At 34.1% G+C, this 25,062-nt stretch overlaps 1 protein-coding gene across 2 annotated transcripts in view; it reads right to left on the bottom strand.

Annotated features, from left to right (window-relative positions):
* The window catches only part of LOC138694362 (ankyrin repeat domain-containing protein 17-like), a 107,356-nt gene that overhangs the window by 35,849 nt on the left and 46,445 nt on the right, over positions 1 to 25,062 (bottom strand). For both annotated transcript variants that reach the window (XM_069818024.1, XM_069818025.1), the window contains exons 3-4: positions 3,830 to 3,901; positions 1,725 to 1,778 (exon numbers count right to left, since the gene is read on the bottom strand). In XM_069818024.1, the coding sequence (XP_069674125.1) occupies positions 1,725 to 1,778; positions 3,830 to 3,901 (126 nt within the window). The remainder of the gene's footprint in view (positions 1 to 1,724; positions 1,779 to 3,829; positions 3,902 to 25,062) is intronic.

Here is a 25,062-nt window from a genome sequence, read left to right as displayed (position 1 = left end):
GCTCACCGATCCTCTACGAGCACCGACCTAACCACATGACCCCCTTAACGACTGGTCCCTAAAGCCAACAGAGTCCATGTACCACTCCTGCTTCGGCAACCCCCTCCCCCCCAAGGCTCCCTTAACGGAGCCGAGGCGGAAGTCCTCCCCCGAGAAGGTCTGCCCCGGGTTCCGTTGCAGAAGCTATCCATCATCACATCAATACAATCCACGGAGAACGGTCGAGGGAGCCAGCAGCTTCGGAGGGCCGCCTGTAGAGCGATCTGAAAACCAGAAGAAGTAACGGGATGATGAATGAAAGGATGATAGGGGAGGAAAGGAAGTGGCGAAGATGAGTGGGGTTCCAATCGCCTGATAAAGTTACCTGATATTCATCCATAGGAATGAGGGAAAACCCGCGAAAAAACCTCACCCAGGCAACTCGTCCCGACCCGGGGATCGAACTCGGGCCCGCTGGGTTCCCAGTTAGACTCGCTAACCCCTCAGCCCCAACGGTAGACACAATAATATGTTACTATATATTTTACAAACTTTATCCCTTAGCAGGTGCTGATCGTGTTAAACAATTGGTAGAATAAAGAGCAAGTGTTTATGGTAGAAATAAATCAAATAGGCTAAACCAACAATAAACCAAATACAAAACCCTGGTCGGAATACATGAAAAAAAAAACATTCTTGAGGTGATCTATAAAGTTACGTGAGAAACTGCTAAAGCAAAAAATTGTATACGTTAGTAGATTTTATTAAAGAGTGCCTCAATAAAGTAACACAATAAAGGCAGCAGCGACCAGAGCTATGTACGAAAAAAGAAAACCCTACAGCCTCTCAACAGACACTGCAATGGCACTGTTCAAACTCAAAGTGGCCCCAGTAGTGACATACGGCATACAATTGATCTTGCATAGACTTACAGAATCTAACCTTAGAAGATTAGAAAATGTTAAAGCCAGATACCTCAAGCGTGTCCTCCAGATTTCAAAATTTTCGGAAAATAGATTAAAGTACATAATCGCCAATGAATCATTCTTTCTGGATGACATAAAACTGACCTTAGAACTACCAGATACCACCGCCTTTCAAGCAGTCCTGCAAGAAAGGCGAGAGAAAGTACGTGAGATCCCCAGAGAACTTTTCGAAACTGAAACCATGAAAACCGACATATGGAAAGGGCTCAACTTCAAGCTGCTGACACGTCTTCACCCGTCTCGCTGTTCATAGATTCCATGGAAAAATCTGCTCGACCAAGGGATACCACGCACCAAACGATTACTGCAGATGCCTACTCTGTGAAGACAAATGCTCCCGCTACCACCTGACAAACTGTGCAAAAAGAACAAAACCAATCAGTTGTTTTGCAAAACACTGGTGAATCACTATTTGTATCTCCATATACATATTTTTCTGTACACATTGTGTTTAGTACTTAATAATAAAAATAAAGTAGCACACATGTGTGCTCAAGAAAATATGAATTTTAAAAAAGATAATCATCACTGTACTGATACTGCTACTACTACTGACAGACTGCATTACTACTACTGTCATATTTCCACTGCTACTAATACTAATAATAGTTAGTCACCGCTAGGAGAGTTGAATACTAGCAGTGTTGCCACTGATTTTTTAATGATTTGTATATAAATGATTGCACAATCGACTTTGACTTCATCTGCTTCGTATACAGAACTAATAAATTGTAATCATGGTAACAGCTCATCACTTACTGCTTCCTCCTGGAGCCGCTTCTCACGTTCTCCTTGCAGATCTTCTTCTGTTACCTGTAATAAAAGTAAACTGGTTCACAGAAGCTGGTGACGGATTATCTAGAAGCTATATTTGTATGAAGAAACCAGGCAACAATGAGGCCTACAATAAAGATGATGATGATGATGATGATGATGATGATAATGATTAACATTTCAAATAGAAGCACCAGTGTCACACATTACTACGCAATATAACAAATTACACAATCTTTACTATGTAACTTAGGCCCGTATGCATTGTCAATGCAAAGCTAAGACTTTCCCAAGACCAAGAATAAGTCAACACAGATCTCAATTTTCCTATCCACAATCGAGTAGGACTCCTCCGTTCTATCTTGGTCTTAATACTATCCTAAGATTGTGCTGAGAACATTCGCTTTCAGGCCTATGTCGTCACTGCTAACCGCGTGATCAGTGTCCGAGAATTAGCATTGCTTACGACTGTATACTGTTTTGTCTTGCTGCGCTAGCTAAAATGTCAAAGAGTAAGTTACAGTTACAGTTCATTCACTGCAAACCCAGCATTCTTCAATCTTTCATATTTCCTACCTTCCTCTTTGTCTCTGCGTAAGATCCATATTCTTAATGTCGTCTATCATCTGATATCGTCTTCTGCTCCGAACTCTTCTCCCGTTCACCATTTCTTTCAGCGCATCCTTCAGTAGGCAGTCTCTTCTCAGTCAGTGATCCTGTCAATTCTTTTTCCTCTTCCTGATCAGTTTCAGCATCATTCTTTCTCCACCCACTCTTTCCAACACGACTTCATGTCTTATTTTGTCTGTCCATTTCACGCATTCAATTCTTCTCCTTATCCACATTTCAAATCTTCTATTTGGTTCTCTTCACTTCGTCTTAATGTTCATGTCTCTGCCCCATACAATGTCACACTCCACGCAAAGCACTTCACTAGTCTCTCATATAGGCTACACTATTATTGTTCTATTGTATTATAAAGTAAGTCCATTAACCAATTTAATTACAGGTAATGGAACTAATAATAATAATAATAATAATAATAATAATAATAATAATAATAATAATAATAATAATAATAAACAGAAACATGGACATTACGACGAAGTGAAGAGGAGCGAATAGAAGCATTTGAAATGTGGATATTGAGAAAGATAGAGCGTGTAAAATGGACAGACAGAATAAAAAATGAAGCTGTGTTGGAAAGAGTGAGTGAAGATAGAATGATTGGTTGGGTCACCGGCTGAGAAGGAACTAACTACAGAAGGATGCACTGGAAGGAATGGTGGACGAAAGAATAGTTCAGGACAGAAGAAGATAACAAATGACAGACAACATTAAGATACATGGATCTTTAGCAGAGACTAAGAGGAAGGCAGAAAATAGGAAAAACTGGAAAATTCTGGGTTTGCAGTGAAAGATCTGCCCTTGAGCAGAACACTATGAATGAATGAAAATTAAAATATACACAACTTGTAACAAGCTGATTTGGCTATTATAACCTAACAAACACACTGTGATAAAGTTTTGTATTTTGTCTAATTATATCAAGTTTATACTCACTTGAAAGCCATGTTGTATAAAAGTTCAGGGCAGTGAAGAGTTGCAGAATTCTATAAATAGGAAAATCACGACCTATCCTTGGTGCTTCAACCGCTATTGAAATAAAATAATTGTGCTTTGTGAATCTGTAACGTTTGTAAAACTCTTCATCATTGTAAAATTTCAGTAGGTGTTCATTGTATCTAAAATATCTCCTTGGCAACTATGGTTCATGTTCAATGTAATCTTCAATTCCAATAAAATCAAGAAACTCGATCGTCATCTGAAATAGCCGTCATTTTTTTTCAGAGCCGACTGAGATCATCCCAAAACCGCTTTTTGGTAGTCTCAGCCCAAGCTGAATGATATCCTGGTACAGTCTCAAACGCGTCTTAGAAACTTGAATGTACATACGAATTCTGTAACGTTTTCTAAAGGCAACGTCAAGATCGGTCTCAAACGCGACTCTGCATACGGACCTTAATTACTGACTGATTCTTAAGGAATAACTCTGGTAAATGTAACCATGGCAACAGCTTATCACTTACTATTTTGCATTGCAACCGGTACTCGTACTCTATCAAATCATTATTGAGAATTTCCAGCTTTCTCTCTCGACTCTGAAACAAAAATAAATCACTTCAGCGGGAGCTCAGTGGGAGTGACAGTTCGAGTAGAAGCACAAGATTTTATGAAAGCAAAAGTGACAGCTATCATATTGATGATGCTGATGATGATTATGTAGTATTAAAATCACCGACACCACAACCACAATTATGCATTGACTGTATGATGATCAGTAGAGGTCACAGATTTTCGCATTAACGATAAAAGTGACAAATCATTGATTAAAAGAAACCCATTTTTCTTTGCGAATACGCCTGTAACAATAGAGAGAATGGCAATATTTTTTTATCGCGATAGATGCTTTAGAGCGAAATAAATAATATTATTTCCGCAAAGAAGGCGATATTTATTTAAAATTTGCATTTCATTACTTTTTTAACATCTGACGCACCGTTTAAGGAGTTAGGCACAGCTTACAGCAGTAAAATTTTGGAAATATTCAACATTTTTTTCACCGTTACTGTATCTTGTACAATGCTGAAAATTAGTATGTGTATAACATTGTCCTTCTGCTATATGAAAAAAATATTTTTAAGATTTAAAAAAATTATTTACATTTTTTTTTCTTCAAATTTCAGTTCACTGTGCAGTGATGAAGCGTTTCCCACATAACTCAAAAACTATCCAACATTCTGCGATGAAATTTTTTGTGTGTATTTATGCATATCATATCTGCAATATGATGCAAGATCACTCCTTTACCTTTGATAGATTGTCTAATAAAAAATAAATTCATTTTAAGAAATGGTAAAATATCAGTATTTTCTATTACACAAAATAAAAAGAATATTATTTATTAAGGAATGTAGTTGAAAGAGTATGATATTGTAAACATGAGTTTCAACAATAAAATAAAAGAGAGAGAACGTGAAAAAGTTAGCAAGTTTTTTAATTATGAGGGAAACGCTTCATCACTGCACAGTGAACTGCCAACATTTTGAATTTTGAAAAAAATATATATACAAAAATCGTAAAAATATATATATTTTTTTCATATAGCAGAAGGTCAGTGTTTTACACATACCAATTTTCATTATTGTACAAGATACAGTAATGTAGGAAAAAATGTTGAATATTTCCAAAAATGTTACTGCTTTAAGCTGTACCTAACCTCTTAAACACCTTTTTAATCACCTTTAACTTGTGAACATAACATCCATTCCTCTTACAAAACGAAAGCTAGAATTTGAAGAACACACATTCAAAAAAGGAGAGTAAGGGGACAACATTGTGAAATTTGACAAAAAAAAAATTGAGTGAAAAAAAATGTATTGCCTAAAACTGTTCTCTAATATGTCGATGGCCCGGAACCAGACTGTTCTAAGTCCATTTTAATACTTTTTTTTCAGGAGAGCTATTTGAAGCTTCTGTCATTCAAATCTTCATGAAACAATTTGGAATAGCTTCATAGCAACCTTATGGAGAGGAATATTTACAATTTTATTCGATTCATATATGCAGACAAGAACTTTAACAAAATGAAACGCAGATTTCTTTCTTTTAAAAAGTTGGGCTTAGAACAGTCTGGTTCTCAGTCATCGATGTGTAGAATACGATAACTGTATATTATTTTATAGGCCATCTTGCATAATTGGAGGTCATTAGTAGCCATTTTTAAATGGATTGCGCGCTGGGGTTGTTAATTTCCGACAAGTTTGATTTTCTGAAACGGTACTTACAAAAATTAATATAACTCAGGAACCACTAAAGGGAATTTAATAAAATTTTGATTAGCAGACTGTAAGTCAACTTTTGTCTGGATTAGAATATTGATAGCCTATGTTATGTATGTGCGAAAATGATTTCCAATATGTAAATCACTGACAAAATAATTATCAATAATGTTCATAAGCTTTTATTATTGCACCCAGATGAAATATTGAAAATCTAATCTATACAATTTGTACATTGGTTTTTTCGGAGTAAAATGGTGAAAGAATTTTGTAAATATCTTAAAAACTGACTGAGGTATGTCAATTTTAGTAAATACCTATGCGAGGGAGTTTTTCGTCAAATTTGGGCCCTCCCTTAATTTTCAAACACTTTTGGCAATGGATTTGTTTCACTCACTTAACTGTAACGTACGAAAAAAATTGAAAGTATTAAACAAATAAAGAAGTTAGAAATTTCGCCATCCTCTCCCCTTAAGAAATCACCTCTACTTCCAAAACTAATCACTGATTCTTGGCAAAGAGGAAAAAAGAAAGGTTGATTTTGTTTCCTGGGGTTATAGTAATGCCAAGGATGTTGCTATTTTAGGAACTTTTTCCAATATTCAATTGTAAAATATATGAGTCGAACCAAGACAGTTGCACTGAAGAATTGGCTAATGAGGGTCTTCAAGTGTACGAGAATACTTCAATGTGTAAACTTTGTACATAATGTACGAATAGATTGGGAGAAACGAGGTACAGTGTCTGAACATTGTTTCAAAAATAAAGAGCATGTGCGCCTTACAGAAATAGTTATTTAGTTACTGAAGTAGGTAGTCCTAAGTAGGTTTTACTAGTCGATGACGAGTTTGCAATTAAGTAGTGCAGATTAGCAAATTATTTTTAACTCACGAATTGCGTATAATGTTTTTCCACTCCTACATTTTACGTAATAAAATATATTTCTTCATTTTACACGATTTAATATCAGCTCTGTTAGGAGGGTCGTCTAGGTTTGAGTATTCTTCTGTTTGTTGCTATGTTGCTGTTGAATGAAACATATTTTCACTTACTTCCCTAGAGAAGCAATGTGACTTACGTCTCGTCGTCAATAGCAACCAAAACCATCACGGTAATAGTTATTTATAGTACTTGTGAGGGAAGTGTATCTTCATTGCGCGAGTGGAAAGATTTAAGCACGACCATAACAAAAAATTTTGTTTTATAAAAGAATATATGTTGAAAATAAGTCCTCATATAATCAGATATCATGGCATGGATTCTAGAATCGATAGCTTACATGTACTAAAGGCGATTTCACGTTAAGAAAAAAGCAGTGAGCATATATAAAGCTAGTCCATCAAATGACCAGTTGCCGTAGAAACGCCTACCTACCACATAGCTTGTACAATGTAAGGCAAGGCCCATAATATCAATGCTTTTTTCTTAACGTGGAATACTCTATAGGTAGGTCATGATGTAGGAGGCCATGAATAGTGAAGAATGGTATCTAAGACGTTGGATAAAAATAACAAATTATAATTAATTATATAATTTTAATATATATATATATATATATATATATATCGTCGGTTTCTTGGTAAAAGTGACCAAGTCACATTCCAAGGCTGCCAAGCATTATGAAAATTTAAGACAATTTTATATTAAAAATTAATAATATAGCACATTTACCTTCAAAATAACTTATTACTAACATCTAAAGAAGTACAGTTATCTTGGGACGGGTCATTAAACTTTTAAATGCCTTTTCCCAACAATTTTGCATTTTGGACTTGGTCACTTTTACCAACGTGTATTTTCATCTTTTTGAAATTTCAGGGATTATTTAGAAGCGTTCACGGGACTAATGTGATTAAAATAATTTCACATTTTACTTCTGTAAACTTAAGAGGAATATTAAAACGTAATTTACCATCATGTCTGTTTAGCTCGTGGAGGGAGTAAGAATATGGACTTGGCGCTGTAGGCGAATATGGACGAGAGGAAGCGTGCCAGGTGAAGGAAGGGGGGGAAGAATTGGCCGAGGACATATTTAGGCCTACTACACGCAACTTCGCTTCGCGATTAAATACAGAGAAACTGTTTTTAAAAGGAAATCAAGTTTTAATAATACATTAACTTTATTTAATGTCAGGCTTTCATAATACACAAACTTTATTTAACAAGACGTAGTGAAAGAAACGAAAGTATTTGATTGTTTTAGAGAAAAAAAATCCGTTCTTTAAATAATCATGATACACTACGCCTGTCTGTTACATCTATATGACAAATTAATTATATTTCAGTATTTTAAAATTATAAGCATAAAAAATTACAACAATGATTATAATAGTGTGTAGGGATATTGGTTTCTTAATTAAAATGTACAACTGATTGAAGTTTAAATCAATAATATAATATTTTATTGCAGGTATGATTAAGAAAGCTTCAATGTAACATAGGCCTATTGGCTGAAACTATGAAGTAGGCCTACAGTAAAACTTCATTTATAATTTCTTCACTTATAGGCTAGGCCTACGTTTTTTTCTGAAGTCCCCGCAAAATTCGAACATTTTCCATGTTAATTTATTTCAGTTACCCTTTTTCTTCTCACTTATAAAATAGAATTTCAAAACCCAGAGAGGTACAAAACATTCATTTATACATTCTAATTAAATTTTTCTTCTCAAATGTAGGTTTGCCGTGAACATGCAAGAACGCCAAAGTATTGTATTTACGCTATTGTATATAATACACACGCCAATTTTGTATCATAAAATACATAAAAAACTGGCGAATACAATACACACCTGTGCTAAAAACCACTTAAGTTTAAAATTATACAGCATTATCAAGATAGATTATAAAGGCACTGCCTTACCTCTAGCTATACATCACATTCATCCTCATTTGCAGTATCAGAACTCGAACTTCGGGTCAACAGGTCTGTGTTGGTGTCAGAACATTGATTCACAATAACTAACGTCAGTAATTATTTGTGAATTCTTTTGGCATAATTAAAGATGCGCAATTGTTGAGAATTGTATTCATAATCTCGCATTAATATAAATGTTATTAAGTCATTCTAATAGTTAAAAATATTATTCATATTAGTGATTGTTGTCAAAAAAAGACAAGAAATTACGAATGAACAGTGCGCAAAAGACGAGAAAACACGAACTCGCAGTGGCCGTTTCTGTCAGCTGTTTCCCACCATATCTCGTAACATAAATAGAGCGTTAATTTTAATTTGTTGGAGTCTGTTTGAGTACGAATTAATATGCATCACAATTTTCAAGACAACATTTTGTAAAAACAAATTATAATCACGCAAATGCTGTTTAATATGTGTTCATTGTTAAGATGTGGCCGGCTTTGAAATTCTTGGAAATTGGAAGGTGCCCCTTCTTGTCTCCGCAAATGGTAGCTAAGTAGCTTCAGTAAATCGGTTATGCGCCAGAGGGAGAATAAATTCAGAGAGGGAAGAGAAGTATGTCCAAAGGGAAGAAATGGAACATTTTAAATAATGAGAATCCAAGTCCAAAGCTGTAACTGCACTGAATACAACTATCCTAACATCCCTAAAAACTGAAAATATTTTGACAGTAGACTCAACCTGATATGACGAGAAGGTTGCTGATTAGTTTTTGAATTCCAATGAATGGAAGAAAGAGGAAGTGTGTTTGTAACTAGTTTTTTTTGTAAAATAATCACATGTTGTTAACCATTTCAGATGTAATTAAATGCCATTTCAGTTATGTTTCTTTCTTCAGACCCCCATAAAATCGTATAAATGAAGCTTTACTGTAGTATAAACATCAGTAATTATCTCGAAGCTTATATGTTACGATACTAATTATACTGTCCCTTTCTTACTAAAACAACCCTATCCACAGATTTTTCACGGATATAAAAAAGACGCATAGTCAGGTATTTCTTTCTTGATGTCCTATTACTGCAGCCAAAAGTAGCACAAAAGCTCATCTTGATTGTAAATAACTGCGCTTATACATTAATATCATTGATATGAATATCTGACATTCTAATACACACTGGATATATAAGAATTATTTCTGTAAAGTATTTCAATACACATTCTCCTCCTTCTGTACAATGTAAGTACGGCGTGTAATGGGAGGGGATTCTAGCAGATGGCTTTCCAGAAAATTGGCCGCAAGCTGGCAGGCTAAGGCTGACTCCATATTCTTACTCCCTCCACAGTTCAGCTCAGTTGACTAAGGCAAGTTGTTATTATGTTATTAAATATTAAATCCTAAATCCTATAAACCCAATTTCGCAGGTTCAAGTCTCCTCGCATCTCAAAAGGTAAATTATTACAAAATTAAAAAAAAAACATATTGGATATGGATCCAATGCACAAATTATGATGAAGTAGTATCAGTAGATAGAGAAAGGAGAAGGAGATTGAGTGTATGGAGATTTGAGAAATGGTAATAAAGAAGTAGAAGTAGTGACATCCAGTAACTTCTTGAGTAATAGTTGAATGGAAAGGTATAGGTGTGTGCCCGGGTACTAGGAAAATACTAATTAACTGTGAGGTAAAGTTTAAACTGTGAGGTAAATTCTTTATTTCACTAGTGGAATAAAGTAATGTTGAATGAAAACGCAAAAGTATTTAGTAAACGCATGTTTTTTGTTAAGGTCATGGATAAAATCCATTTACTTCTGTAAAAACAAACTACTAACAGCATACTTACTGCAGTGGGAGTGGAAAGAAAGTGTAGTTTCCAAAAGACAGCATCAATGAAATCTTTATTATCATTATTTTGACACTTAATACGTAATATAATGTTATTTTTAACGTAAAATTTCTTTCCAATTGATATGAAATTATTTCGCTAATCTTACAACTTATTAGCGATGAAACGAGATATATAATATTTTTATAATTTATTTTCGAAATAAATCCGAAATTTTGTGGTCTCTAGATATCAGAAATCCACCTGATAAATAGGGAGCAAACTTTCAAACCTAACATGTCCATATTCTGAAAATACTCATCAAATACAAAAACTTACATCTTTGCAGTGAACAAAATATTTTTTTGTGGTGAAATATTAAAGATTATTTTCTTCCTATAAATTCATATAATATTTCACTATAGATTAATCTTCATTTATTACATAGACGTATAATTGTAACATTTTCTGAAAATGGACATGTCGGGTTTTGAAAGTTTGCTCCTCAAATGTAACCACCAGTAATAGCTCATCACTTATTGCTTTCTGCTGGAGCCAGAACTTCTTTTCTGTCTCATATTCTTCCTTCAGCTCCCTCAGTTCTTTCTCCTGTAACTGTAACAAAGTAAGATTCAGACCAGCTCTCAGTCAGCTGGGTTTCAGTTTTACAGAAACAGGTTTCCGATTCCGAATAACACGCAAAATAAGCAACTGCAAATAAGCCTTCTATAAAAATGCTTGTATGTGACCTGTGTGGAAAAATACATCGTAGGTAGACTTTCAATTTTTGCCAGTATGGACCAGAATTTGAGACAAAGTAATGCTACTAAAACACTTCCATCAACAACTGTATCTCTAACGTGAACTGCACAGCGCTTGAAGTTTTAAAAAATGAGCATCACAACATGTAATAGCACAATTATGACCGCTTATCGCTGGCTGAGAACCATTTTATCCAAATTGGCTTCTTCTTTGTGCCCAATTTGTTGTATCTGCACTCTACAGGTCAATATCATAAGAATTCATTTGTTCCATGTCCACTTGATTAGAATCTGTTAATACCAATTTGTCCTATCTGCACTCTACAGGTCAATATCATAAGAATTCATTTGTTCCATATCCACTCGATTAGAATCTGTTAGTACCAATTTGTTCTATCTGCACTCTACAGGTCAATATCGTAAGAATTCATTTGTTCCATGTCCACTCGATTAGAATCTGTTAGTACCAATTTGTTCTATCTGCACTCTACAGGTCAATATCGTAAGAATTCATTTGTTCCAGGTTCACTTGATTAGAATCTGTTAGTACCAATTTATTCTATCTGCACTCTACAGGTCAATATCGTAAGAATTCATTTGTTCCATGTCCACTCGATTAGAATCTGTTAGTACCAATTTGTTCTATCTGCACTCTACAGGTCAATATTGTAAGAATTCATTTGTTCCATGTCCACTCGATTAGAATCTGTTAGTACCAATTTGTTCTATCTGCACTCTACAGGTCAATATCGTAAGAATTCATTTGTTCCATGTCCACTTGATTAGAATCCGTTATACCAATTTGTTCTATCTCCGCGCGGACTGCAACAATTGCGTGAACCAATGAGACATTTGTAATCACGTCACTAGTTGTTATTCGTTGTTAGTATACAACGTCATCAATACAAGAAGTTTGTTTACAGTATTCAAGAAAAAAGTAATAATGAGTGATATTAAGGAAGATATTGACAATCCAGATTATGTTGATATAATATCCGATCGAAGTAATATTATATCCGATGAAGACAAATCTAGATGAGTAAACATTAATTTTATTATTATGAATGTGAAAATCAACAACACAACATTCATGGAACTGAGAAGGTTGCAGTTAGGGAAGAGATAAAACTGGACACCGAAAACGTTGATAAATTCACGAAGTTATTTCCTTTGATATGCAAAGTATTATGCGAAGTGCAGAATCTGATACGTCAGTGTTCTATTATTCAAGAAACTTGGCTGTTTATAATCTGACATCTAAGGCAATAAAGACTAAAAAGTCATATTGTGATATTTGGTATGAAGGATTAGCAGGTAGAGGACTAAATGAAATTGCCAGTGGTCTTTGTCTTCTATTAAAAAATTACATTTCAGAATTTCCAGATATCAAAAAAATAATTTTGTGTTCTGATTCATGTGTAGCTCAAAACAGAAACTCAGTAATGAGTACTGCTTTGCTATGGTTAATGAAAGAAATGCCAGGCGCCAGTTTCGTACAGAAATTTCAAGAGTCAGGTCATAATGCAGTTCAAGAAGTGGACAATATGCACCCTGCTATTGGCAGGAAGCTAAAGGTGCAATATGAACTGCACAGCCCTGTATCGTACCTACAATTTTTTTAATTCTTTTCCAAAATATAAAGTCATTCAATTGCAGCCAGAAGTGGTTTACAATAATTGCAATTATTTAAAATTATTTCAAAGCAATATTATTATTAACAATTTGTCAGTGATTTCATATTGTTCTGAGAAGCTCCTCGACTATTCCATAGATTCTGTAGTTTATAAAATCAGCCTTGTAGAAGAGTCTTCAGCAACAACTGTTGCTGTCCACAAACCTCGCTCTGCAAGAAGAAACTCTAGGCCTGCAGTAAACGGATTGATAATGAAGTTAAATATAGTAAAAAGACAAGACTGATTTCACTGAAAAGGAAAAGATATCAAAGCTCTCTTTCTATACTTTTCGCCAGTTAACATTCAGTTTTATGAAACCATTTTCAAAGGCCACTCTAGACCTATTGTTGGTTAAATGTGTTCACAGATTTACAAAAGAGTGTATCCTAAGTAAAGAGTAAAATAACATTCCATAAGTTGCGAAATGTTATGTTTATTTCACAATATTAAACACCAAATGCAGATAGAATAATATGGTTCTAACACAAACATTTAAAAGTCAAAGTCATATTGTTCTATTTTCATTCCTGCCCCTCCTGAATCTCGTCTTCAGTAAATGTGAGGAAGAGAGGCGTTACACATTTTTATTGTCTTCAATACTCTATTTTTTCTTGCGTGTTAAACTATAAGTGAAACTGTTAAATTCAATTTCCCAAAAAGTAAAGAAGTGCAGATAGAACAAACTGGTTCTAAGCCAGCGTTATGTTATCAATACGTTTGAGAATTATATGCACTAAGAAATCTAAAATATGCACTTAAAATGCCGAAATATGCACTTACATATGCACTAAAAGCTTTTCCCAAATATGCTACGAAATGTTTCATATAAAACAATTTTTATCTCGAAAAAGAAGCGAAAACGAGAAAATTGTATTAAACATTTTTGTTTGAAATATCTAAAAATAATCCCTTGAAATTAATAACATTACTTACGGTTTACTCTGTATATTGTTTTAAGAAGCAAGTTTTGTACCTTTTTTTTGAAACGCAAAATAAAAAATCAGATTTCTGACCCTAATTACTGACCAGTCCCCTTATTAAACATGAAACATGTAATTACCAAATTTCATTTAGGCATGCAACTCCGATATAAATGTACATTTACATTACATTTCTCATCACTGTTTATCAGTTACTGAATCATCGCCTATTCATTTTGTTCTGTATTGAGAAGTTTATCTTTTTTCTGTGTCATGAAATTTAAAAATAGAGAATTTTCGAGGTGACAAAGAAGACTGCGAGTAAAGCTTAGAATCTTTATAAAGACTTGAGCCTTTTTTGCACGAATTTATCTGCAGTTCAACACAATAGTTATGTCTTATTCAAACTATAGCCTATAGCGGTTTCAGAATAAGAAGGCATATGGGTTAAGCCAATACAGTGCTCGCTGCTCTACAGCGTTGGCATATGTTGCGTGAGACGTGAAAGACAGAGTCAGCAAATAGTGTGACAAGGACGGAAAAAAATAATCGCTAGCGCAGCAAGCATCTTGTTTCCATAATTGTATCTTATGTCATTTTTATCCCAATGTTCATTATTATTATTATTATTATTATTATTATTATTATTATTATTATTATTATTATTATTACATAATTATTTTATTGGTGTTGGGAAGGTAAAAAGAAATATCATTGTATTATATTAATTATATATTATATTGCATTGTATTGTATTGTATTAATTATGTTATATTCATAGCAATGTAATAATTTTCTATCATACTGGTTGAGTGGAAGAGAAGGCCGATTGGCCTTAACTCTGCCAGTTAAAATAAACCATTATTATTATTATTATTATTATTATTATTATTATTATTATTATTATTATTAGTATTATTATTATTATTATTATTTAGTTGCTTTAAAAATCAGTAGATCTTGGACTCACTAACTTGCGAAATAGAGCGACAGATACGTAGAAATGTAGTGCACTTTGTTGTTAGTAATGAGAGAGAAACAGTGATTTCATTTCAAAAAATTGAAGGCTATATTGCACTATCTGGTTTGTGGATATTCTCGCCTGGAAAACTGCAAGCTAGAAACGGCATTCAAATGTCCAAACTTTCTTGTATAGCAATCATGAATTTATTAGTCTCCATTCCTCCGGAAGAAACAGAACGTTACAGTAAGCATATTTTTGCACTTCTGATAAATAATAGCTTTAGTAATTGTGACTGTAATCGTGTAATCAATTACAAAATGCTCACCTCTGATAAGAACAAAATGAAGAGTATAAGCCTACATATATATATATATGCTTGTACTCTTCAGTTATATAATTATATATATATATATATATATATATATATATATATATACTGTATATGGTTTGTTACACGCAAAAGGAAGGCTATGGTAAGATTTTCACTTTTCATCTTAATATTACACACAGTGTAAGAAGAAATATCGCAAAAACTATGAGGTAATTGGTTTATATTGTAAAGATCAACACCCTCCTCCGTTTTTTGAATTATTAATTATAAGAAAGAGTATTAACATGCCCCCTTAAGAACATATATATTACTGTATGTTCTGTTCTTATCGTTTTCTTCCATTTGTCGTTTTTTTTTAAATGTGTGACCTTGAAATAATTTAGCGACAGACATCTTCATAACAACAGCTTAATATTAATAATATTTCGATCGATAAATAAAAAACCAAAACCTAGCATTTATAAAAGATATATACTGCAGGTCTGACATTAAAAATCGGTTAGCCTTTTCTTATTATTATTTGTGCTATTTTTTAATAGTATGAGTGTTGCAATACTTCTTGTGTAAAATGTTTAATAAATAACCAGATTTACTTCAATGGTCAATATCTGGAAAACAGGTTTCTGTCGTTTAGTCTGTTATTGTTATTTTTTAATTCCGTCCGATTCATTGTTGTGATGTTTTGAACAGACAAGAAGAACATTAATTTGGTGTCATTGCCTCAATGCAATAGTTCGAATGTTGTTATTTTTATTACTATAGTAAAATGACTTTGAAATTCTTCCATGTCATTAAAATAAATTTAAAATTATAAACTTCAAATTTTGGCCACATAGAAAGGTAAAAACTACACTATAAAGCTCTCCAATATTTTTGGAGTGTATACTATTTACACCTCTAAATCTTTGGGGGTAAATCTTAACCCCTCACCCCGCCGTTGTTGTGCCACTGGAAATGTAATTAATTATTGGTTCATCTTAAAAAGTTCCATTGTTTTTAAAGGGCATGTTATTACTCTTTCTTATAATTAATAATTGTAAATGGGAGGAGGGTGTTGATCTTTACAATATCAATCTATTACCTCATACTTTTCGCGATATTTCTTCTTACACTGTGTGTAATATTACGATGAAAAGTGAAAATCTTACCATACCCTAACTTCGCCTTTGAATGTAGAACTTTCCTTTTGCGTGTAATACACGAAACACTAGATCCACCTGAATCCTTTCAAGAGCCATTGCTACTGTACGTAATTATTATTGTTCAATAAAGGCTCTTCAGTACACACAGAAAACAGTCCGCGTCTGAATTTGAAAAGGAACCAAATCTATCTTTGTTTATAGCGAGAGACTTCACAGCATATGGTGTTAAGTTTTGGATACAATCATTGTTTAGTCGTAAAGCGATAACATGAGATCCTGTTTACTGTAAGGGATAACATGCGAATCAGGCGACGTACGAATTCCGTTCTTGTACCGTCAGATTCAGATCTCAAAGCTCTATCGAAAGACACAGCTTAAAATATAATCACAGTCTACTATATACAGTCGCGAAGCTTGAGGTGTTTTTTTTTGCAAATCTCGTGATAAAGCGCTCCAAGCGGTTAGCAACTAGAAACAATAGACTGTCCATGGTCGACTTTGCACTGTGTCGTATTTCTATCGAGTGCTAGCTCGTTGCGTATTTCACATTGATGCTTGTGAAATGTTCGTTATTGGTTATAATGAAAATGTTAATGACTAAAATATAATATAATTGGAATAATAATATGGGACAAGGAGGAGACGTTTGTAGTGCTATAAATTGTAGCAACAGTAAGAGAAAGAGGCCAGAGTTATCCTTTTTCCGGTTTCCGAAAGATTCAGAAAGGTTCCTGGCTTTCCACTAGAATGCTGTGCAGAAACAAAACTGTTAATTTGAAGTTCTTTGTGACTGTTAGAATACATTATGTCCTTAAATTTCACAATGAAATGTTTCGGTCTAACCGAAAGGACATTAGATACCGGTTAAAGTTCTGTCACTGTCCAGAGAAATGTAGGTTAGGTCTACTTTTTTTTATCAGAGGATATATTTTTAATTGTAGCTATTAATTTTGTTATTATTTTTATGTGTTATTTTACTAAAGACGTAGAAAAATTAAGTTTGTTTTAATGAAATTTATTGATCACGTTTTATTTTCAATTCTGGTGGGATTATTATTGTTTAGGCCTACTTTTTTCTTCAAAGGATATGTTTTTAATTACAGCTGTTTTGTTGTTATTTTTAATTGTTGCTTTACTAGAGACGTAGAAAACGTCTGTTACAATAAAGTTTATTGATCACGTTTTATTTCCAATTCTGGTGTGATTATTATTGCTTAACCTCATCCCACTTTGTTAACTACGTAAGCTTACACTACAAGTACCGGTACACGTAAGTTACTCCATTAATTCATATTTCCATTATTATTGTTGTAAAGAGAAATGCAAATTAATATTTATTGGTTTCATAGTTAATTATCGCTATAATCTTGAATGAGTGAAGCTATTATAGTAAATTTCAGTTCGTTTTGCACAAACAAAAATTATATTAACTTATTTCTTGCAGGTATCTTCGAGTTTATGGTGGAATTTAATATACTTCATTAAAATAATAAATTAACTTTATGCATTTAATATTTAAATAATAGAAGGAAGGTGTTAATTTTTCCAAAAGAACACGACAACGAAAGTGTAACATATTTTGTCGGCTGCTAGGAGAGAGATCTGCGATAATGAGGCGATAGTAGCGATCCTAGTGGTGGGCAACTACCCATGTTTGCATTTTTACTACATATTGAGCTTCGCGACTGTATATAGTAGACTGTGATATAATCCTGGGCATAAATATTGTACGCACAAGAAAGAATGTAATACGCGACGCATCAGCGAGACTTCGTGACGATTTAACTAGGCAACACCGCCTCACTATAACGCTTTCAGAATAAGAAACCATATGGCCTATGCCAATCGAGTATTAGCAACAGTACGACGTTGTCACACGGTGCACGGTGCACGAGACATGGAAGACAGAGACAACAGATAAGGACAGAAACTATCAGTCGCTCCTGGCTGCAGCGAGCGGCGGGTCGAGACCAGTTCCTTCTTTGTGTGTAACATTTAAATATAATTACTCTTACTGAAGTAATTTTCACCCCAATCTTTATTACTTTTTCGCTTCACAGATCAGTAGATTTTGGAGTCATTAACTTTCGAAATAAGGTGCCAGATATGTAGAAATTTACTATGCTAATGTCAAACAAAGAATGTCTTAATTAAAAAAAAAAAAAAAGAAAAGAATGCTGCATATTGTATTGCACTATCTGACATGTGGAAATACCCTCCTGAAAAAATTGAGGGCGGCAAAATTTATCCAAATGTTCAGACTTCCTTGTACAGCAATGTTGAATTTATTATTGTTTATTTCTCCAGAGGAAAGATGAGATAAAGTTTGTTTGTAGGGGCAGCTACGAATCTAGCGATAATAAAATGTAAACATATCTGTAGATACGTAATTTAGTATTGATATTGAAGTTGAGAAGTATTCTATTTTTCTTCTGCTGAATGAAGCCTGTATAATTTAATTTATTTCTCAAGCTTATATCTACCTGGGGGTCCAGGGTTCTATATTCATGTTACGAATCTGGTTATAATGGAACATAAGCATAATATATGATCATACATATTCAGTATTCATATTTCATACTGAAACTGTAGATTATTTTATTTTTCTCTGTTAAACTAAGTCTATCTAATTCTATTTTATTCTCTAACTTTTACGTATCTAGAGGTTCAGGATTCTATAGTCTGGCTAAGAATCCGGCTATAAGAATATAAGCATATCTGTAGGCCTAATTCAGTACTCATATTGAAATTGAAGATTACTTTCTTTTACTTTGTTTAATCAAGCCTATCTAATTTCCTTTAATCCTCAAGCTTATACCTACCTAGAGGTCCAGGGATCTATGTTCTATCACTCTGGCCTGGGCAGTATAAGCCCACGAGTGAAAGTAGTTATATATAAGTGAATATGAAAACCGTAACCCAATACAGTAATATAGTTCATAATAGTGGCTTGTGCAGCAAATGCTACTAAATAAGTCCATTAGACGTTCAAATAAAAATTTTTCAGATTTATTTTCAATGAAGAATACCAGACATTTTAAAAGTTATTTGCTTCCATAATAATGAAACATACTTCCTCTGAATGTTTTTTTTTTTTTAATGTCAAATACTTTTTCTTCAATCTATCCACCTTCAGTTTTGAGTTTCAACACGAAAACGCAAGTAACAATGTCAGGACGATCAGTGGGTTTTTCATGTGTGAGTAAAGCAATAGCTATTTCAGGTCATTGTGGATTGTAGGCGAAAGTTAAAAAAAAAAAAAAAAATGTCAGGTTTGCTATGCTTTCGAACAATATACGTAGCATCTTGGTTAGCTGCTGCATGGAGAGCTTGAAATATAAAGGATAAAATCATTTTATCCTGCTAAGAGATCTTGCTGAAATGATCGGGAGACTACAAAATTTTGTAGGTCTCTTATGTTATCAGTAAGTAATACCTTTTGTTCTTTCCTTAAGAACTGTAATTTTTGCGCTCTCTCGAGCCAATACTGAAGAGAATGATGCATATAAATATCTACACCACACCGCCTTTAAGTATATGAAAAAGACCCAACCCCACTTGATTAATAACTGTAAAAATATTTCATTTTTAACAACAATATTATTATCTTACGTAAGTTTTAGAGTTATAAATAATTTACAGATCTGATTCTGCGGTGTGTAATTTTTTTAGTACAGCTGTGTATTGGATATTAAAATCTACAAAACTTGAGATGGTTTGATGACATTATTACCATTAAAAATGAAATATTATTATAATTAATGGCATGATGTGACCATTTTTCATTAATTATACATATTAATGCTATGTTGATGATATGAAAATGAAACTTTTGGGGTTATATAAGTAGATGTAGAGAATATATGAAATTAGATCTTGATTTCTATAATTTACTGAGTGGCGGCTATGTAGTATATATATATATATATATATATATATATATATATATATATATATATAGTGATTGATGGAATTTATGGTGGACAAAGCATACGCTTCAGAGGGGATTTCTTTGAGTACTTCCAGTTCCCTCTACATTCAATCAGTGGCAATTTCTCTATGAAGGATATGAGGATGATCCTACAGTTTAATTTTGTACCTCTGAGGATAGAACATACATGTTAACTCCTGCGAAAACATTTTTTATTACCGATTTTGATTTTCAATGAGTCCCGATGTATTCATTTCCTTTAAGCTTCCACTTTCTGTCGTGAGTTGTCACCACTACACAGCTCAGAAATAATTTCCGAGGAACCATCCAAATATCTTACAGCAAACGGATGGGTGTCCTGCGTGCTCACTTGCGGGCCCCCGTGTTGCCTACGGTGATGGTAGTTGTTCACACGGAGCTGGCTCTTTTCACAGTTCAAATTGGAAAATCATTCGCTGCTTCATCTGTTGCCAACACTCATGGTCAAAAAGAAATAAACCGTGAGTGGAAAACAACTATAGTCCTACATTAACAGTAGTAAATGTCGCAATAAAGTAATTATGCCGTAAGTGCAAAACAGCTAAATTCCTATATTTAATTGTTGTTTCTTAGAAACTAAAGAATATAGAAAAAAACAGGTTTAGTTGGAAAACAACGAACATGGCAACATGGTTTCAGTGGTGATATTGTATGATCATCTATGAATCCAGCCTCCAAACCATCACGAAAAATAGCAAGGAACCTACCCTCGAAATCCAGCAAGCTAGCTATCCAAGGACCCACCAGAGCGCATTACTTCCGGCAAGTGACCACGCAGGCTACCCATCAGCGCAGCCACCTTGGAATCCATCACAGAAAAACGCACCGTCTGCACCAGTGATCTCAACATTATAAACTGAATACACGACTCCTGTAGAGAAATGCTGAAGAAAACGTGACGTGTAACTTCCGTACTATTGGCAAACCTGAGGCGTATCTCTCTTTCTAATACACATGGGAAATGGTTGGTTTGTTGAAAGAAGTATACATATTAATTATATTTCTTTAATTTTGCCGTCATAATGGTGAAATACTATGCAGCATGCGGCTGTATCGTATGTAAGACTGAGTAACAAAGAAGTGACATATAGGCCTACTTTTTTTTTCCAAACAAGCCTGGGCATAGAGACCCAGAAACCCTAGGCAGTTAACATTTATTTAACGTAATTTGAATTTAGAAAATAGACAAGCAGGCTTAGAAAAGAAGTAGACAAGCACCAATTGTACAAGATTACTTCTGATTTAGGTTCTGGCTGATATCTATTAATGAACAGCAGTAAATCACTTACATGTAAGAGGAAGAGCAATTGTTTATATACATCTGATTAGTGAAATATGTTACTAATCATCGATGAATGCAATGGAGGGAGAAAAGAGATCACAAGTCTATCCAATTATCTCCTGGCTTAGTTGCTTCATGAGTGATGCCTCATTAGTGTCACGAGGTTCAAACCTGTCTTCGAACAGTTGACTAAATAATATTTATAACAAGATTTATTGCCACGCGAAGGTTTGCCACAGCAAATAGCACTATTATTATTATTATTATTATTATTATTATTATTATTATTATTATTATTATTATTATTATTATTATTCCAGGCCGGGACCTCGAAGTTAGAGCCCTAGGCAGCTGCCTAGCTTGCTTAGACAGAAGTTCGCCGCAGTGGCGGCTCGTGACTTAAAATACAGGTGAAGCTATAAATACTCGTAAGCATAAAGTTTAGGGTAAAGTGGATTAAGTAATTTTTTGTGCAAATGGAGTTTTGTTCCCCAGGTGAATACACAAGTTAAATTCTGCAAGTGGGTGTGCAAAAACAAAACAATACTAGCATTTGATGTGTTTTATTTGTGTAGAAAATTATTTTCAATAAGGATCAGAAGTTTAATTTTCATTTTTCTCAAAACTCATTTTATGACTTATCTCCCTTTACCCAACAGCCATCGATATGACTTATTGGGATAATTTTTCACTAATGTCATGCAATTTCCACTTCACTGTGAACTTGTATAGCAAGTCCTTGTGTGTGGATATATTCGTTCGTGAAGATAGTCGTTCTTGTTCCGTGGAGTTGTGAAGATAAGTCTTCATGCGATTTAGTATAAAAATACGCTCATCAGGAACATCCGTTGATGTTAATGTCGAAACCAGAGTACTGTACGTTTCATGCAATAAGTATTCGTTTTATAATCAACGTGTAGTGTCTGTGTCAAAGGAAAATTATTTTGATACTGATCATCTATGTAGACCTAGAGAAGTTCAATTTCTGTATTCAAACGATGTATCTTAAATAAAGTTGAGAAGTAATTTTGCAGAAATGACGGAGCATTTATAGGGAACACCGTTGATTATTGGATACATTTAAATACATCAACAAGAGAACAGTCTACACCTGCTGAGTAACAGCGAGTCTGGCCGCGAAACCGGGTGACCCGGGTTCGAATCCCGATCGGGGCAAGTTACCTGGTTGAGTTTTTCCGGGGTTTTCCCTCAACCCAATTTTAGCAAGTGCTGGGTGACTTTCGGTGCTGGACTCTGGACTCATTTCACCAGCATTATCACCTTCAACTCATTCAGACGCTAAATCATCTAAGATGTTGTTACAGCGTCGCAAAATAACCTACTTAAACAAAACAAGAGAACGAAAATAAAGTTGGTCAGCATCATGAAAACTGGCATCAATTTTCATCAAAATTAAATCAATTATTTAAATAATAATTTCCATAAGACTTTTAGAGAGCTGTTCTTGTGACGAGTTAGCGTATTTACTTCCTCAAAAATCACTCCTCTGCTTAGCTGCTTCACACATGTTTTTGTTTTGTTTGTCTCGTAAGTGTTCTCATTTGTATCTCACTACAAATAACGTCCAGAGTTTTTTTTCGTAAAATATTAAACAGAAGACAAGTGATTTGAATTAATAGGAAACAAAAAATAAACTAACTCATCATTCATATTAGTAATGAAACCATTTTAATGTCTAACGGCAATATGATAGATTCAAAGTTATTTGCTAATTCTTCAAACACTGCTTTCAAACCATACCATTCTTGTGTTAAAACCGAAAACAATTTCAAATTGGAACTCCATTTCGTATCTATTATGGTTGTTACGCGTTTTCCAAGCAAGTTATGCAGGACGTAAGTTCTCTTAGCCGAATGATGAAAAAAAAAAAAAGGAATAGCATTAATATTTACAAAAATAAACTACACTGAATATTAGCGTAGGTTCTATAACTTTCCTGTACGAGGTTTAACCAACCTATGGGCTAAGTAATGAAGAAAAAGCGCCTGAGATGCTGATTCCTTTACTATCTTTTGAAGTCCATTCAAGTGTCCAGACATTACAATGGCACAATCGTAACACTGTCCTATAAGCTTTGTTTTGTAATTAAAAGGCTATAATAAATTGTCCATAAAATTAAATTGTGTTTGAGAGGTTCAATCACAACTCACATAAAAAAACTTTGAAAATTGTTCAACTATCTCTCCGTCTGTAGATGGGACTACATCAATTAATTTTGAAATTAATGAGCGCTTGCATTTATGTGTGATATCTGTGGTGTCGCCAAGTCGAATTGAGAAAAATTCAGTTGATGTTATTGATTCTGAATTTCTGCAGAGTTTGTTGACATCAAGAGAGACAACAATTCTTTAGAATTTCCTCGATTTACAAAACTTGAACTTTCGTCATGCCCGCCGAAAGCTAGTTCTTGTTTCAATAAAAAAAAAAAAAACATTACTGCTTCAGTTACTATGCGTAAATCAAGTCTGACATTTTCATCATATTGAGCAAGACGTGTGTTTCCTTTAAGGGCGTTAGAAATCTATTCCGATTTATTTTAAGATTCCTGACTTGCAACGCACATATTTTTGTATGTTCCGCAAAATCTGAATGTTTATTGAGAGCCCGATTAATATTGAACAAGTCATTTCAGCCTGAGTTCCACATGCACTTCTTTATTTCAGCCAGCAAACAAGGCTAAGAAAACAATTTTTAAAAGTAACTGCTACCATATAACCAGGAATAGACATTATAAGCCAACCACAAGGTTCTAAAATGTAAGACACAAGATTTAGCACTTTTATTTTTAACTTTCTTCACTGACACGTTAAAAATAGTAAAGTTGTTTGTCTTTCTGTTAATATTACACCAGTTTTGCCGTTCTTTGCCCACCACGAGAATGGTTTCTGTAATATGCTGCACTATATCGCTAAAATCATACTTCCTTTTCTTTCTATACTTTTGAATTTACAATCCCGCACTGTAGAGGCTGGAGATGGTTTGACAGCGCTAAAAGTCATTCTGCTTTAGAGATGCACCCTAGCCTCGAAAAAGGTATTTCACAAACATAAGCAACATCCATCCATCCATCACTAATCCTCCACTATTCCTCCAGCCATTCATCGATCAATTCTTCATTCACCTATCCCCCACTCCTCTTTCTGTCTATCGATCTATCCTCCATACACGTATCCCCCATTCTTCCATCTCCATGGACTACTGTATAATGTGCATTGCAAACACTTCCTGACTGGTGCAAGATTATCTCTCAGTTTACGTGTATCGCGATCATTTACCTTATAAAATCTCAATGTATTAGCAATAAGTAATATCTTCTCATGGACACTGTTGTCCTCAAAATATTCTCGAGCAGTTCCGCCATCGATCCACAATAATTACTGAAAACAGCCAATTGTTTGTGCGAGCCATGTACGTACAACAGTCCTAGGAGGGCTGTTATCTCTTCAGTATTGGAGTCACAGCAGCCCTGTCACGACCATAATCTAGATTTGCAAATGTTGGTGCATGTAACAATTTTCTCAACCACTTCGTCTGGAAAAAAAGTTAAAATCTATAACAGCTTTGGCATTCTGCGCTCATGGTTTTACGGTAGGAAGGTGGATTTCGGTCCCGTACGCACATTAGAACGAGAGTCCGGGAAGATCATAATAATATATTCGTTTGTTCATTCCCCCATACTGAGACACTGTACTGTAATGGATTACTATCCTATTATTAAGATTCGAATCGTGATTATCA

This window comes from Periplaneta americana, chromosome 2, assembly GCF_040183065.1.
Source record: "Periplaneta americana isolate PAMFEO1 chromosome 2, P.americana_PAMFEO1_priV1, whole genome shotgun sequence".
NCBI classification, from domain to species: Eukaryota; Metazoa; Arthropoda; class Insecta; order Blattodea; family Blattidae; genus Periplaneta; species Periplaneta americana.
Note: the sequence above shows the minus strand (reverse complement) of the source record. Positions and strands in the feature narration are given on the sequence as shown.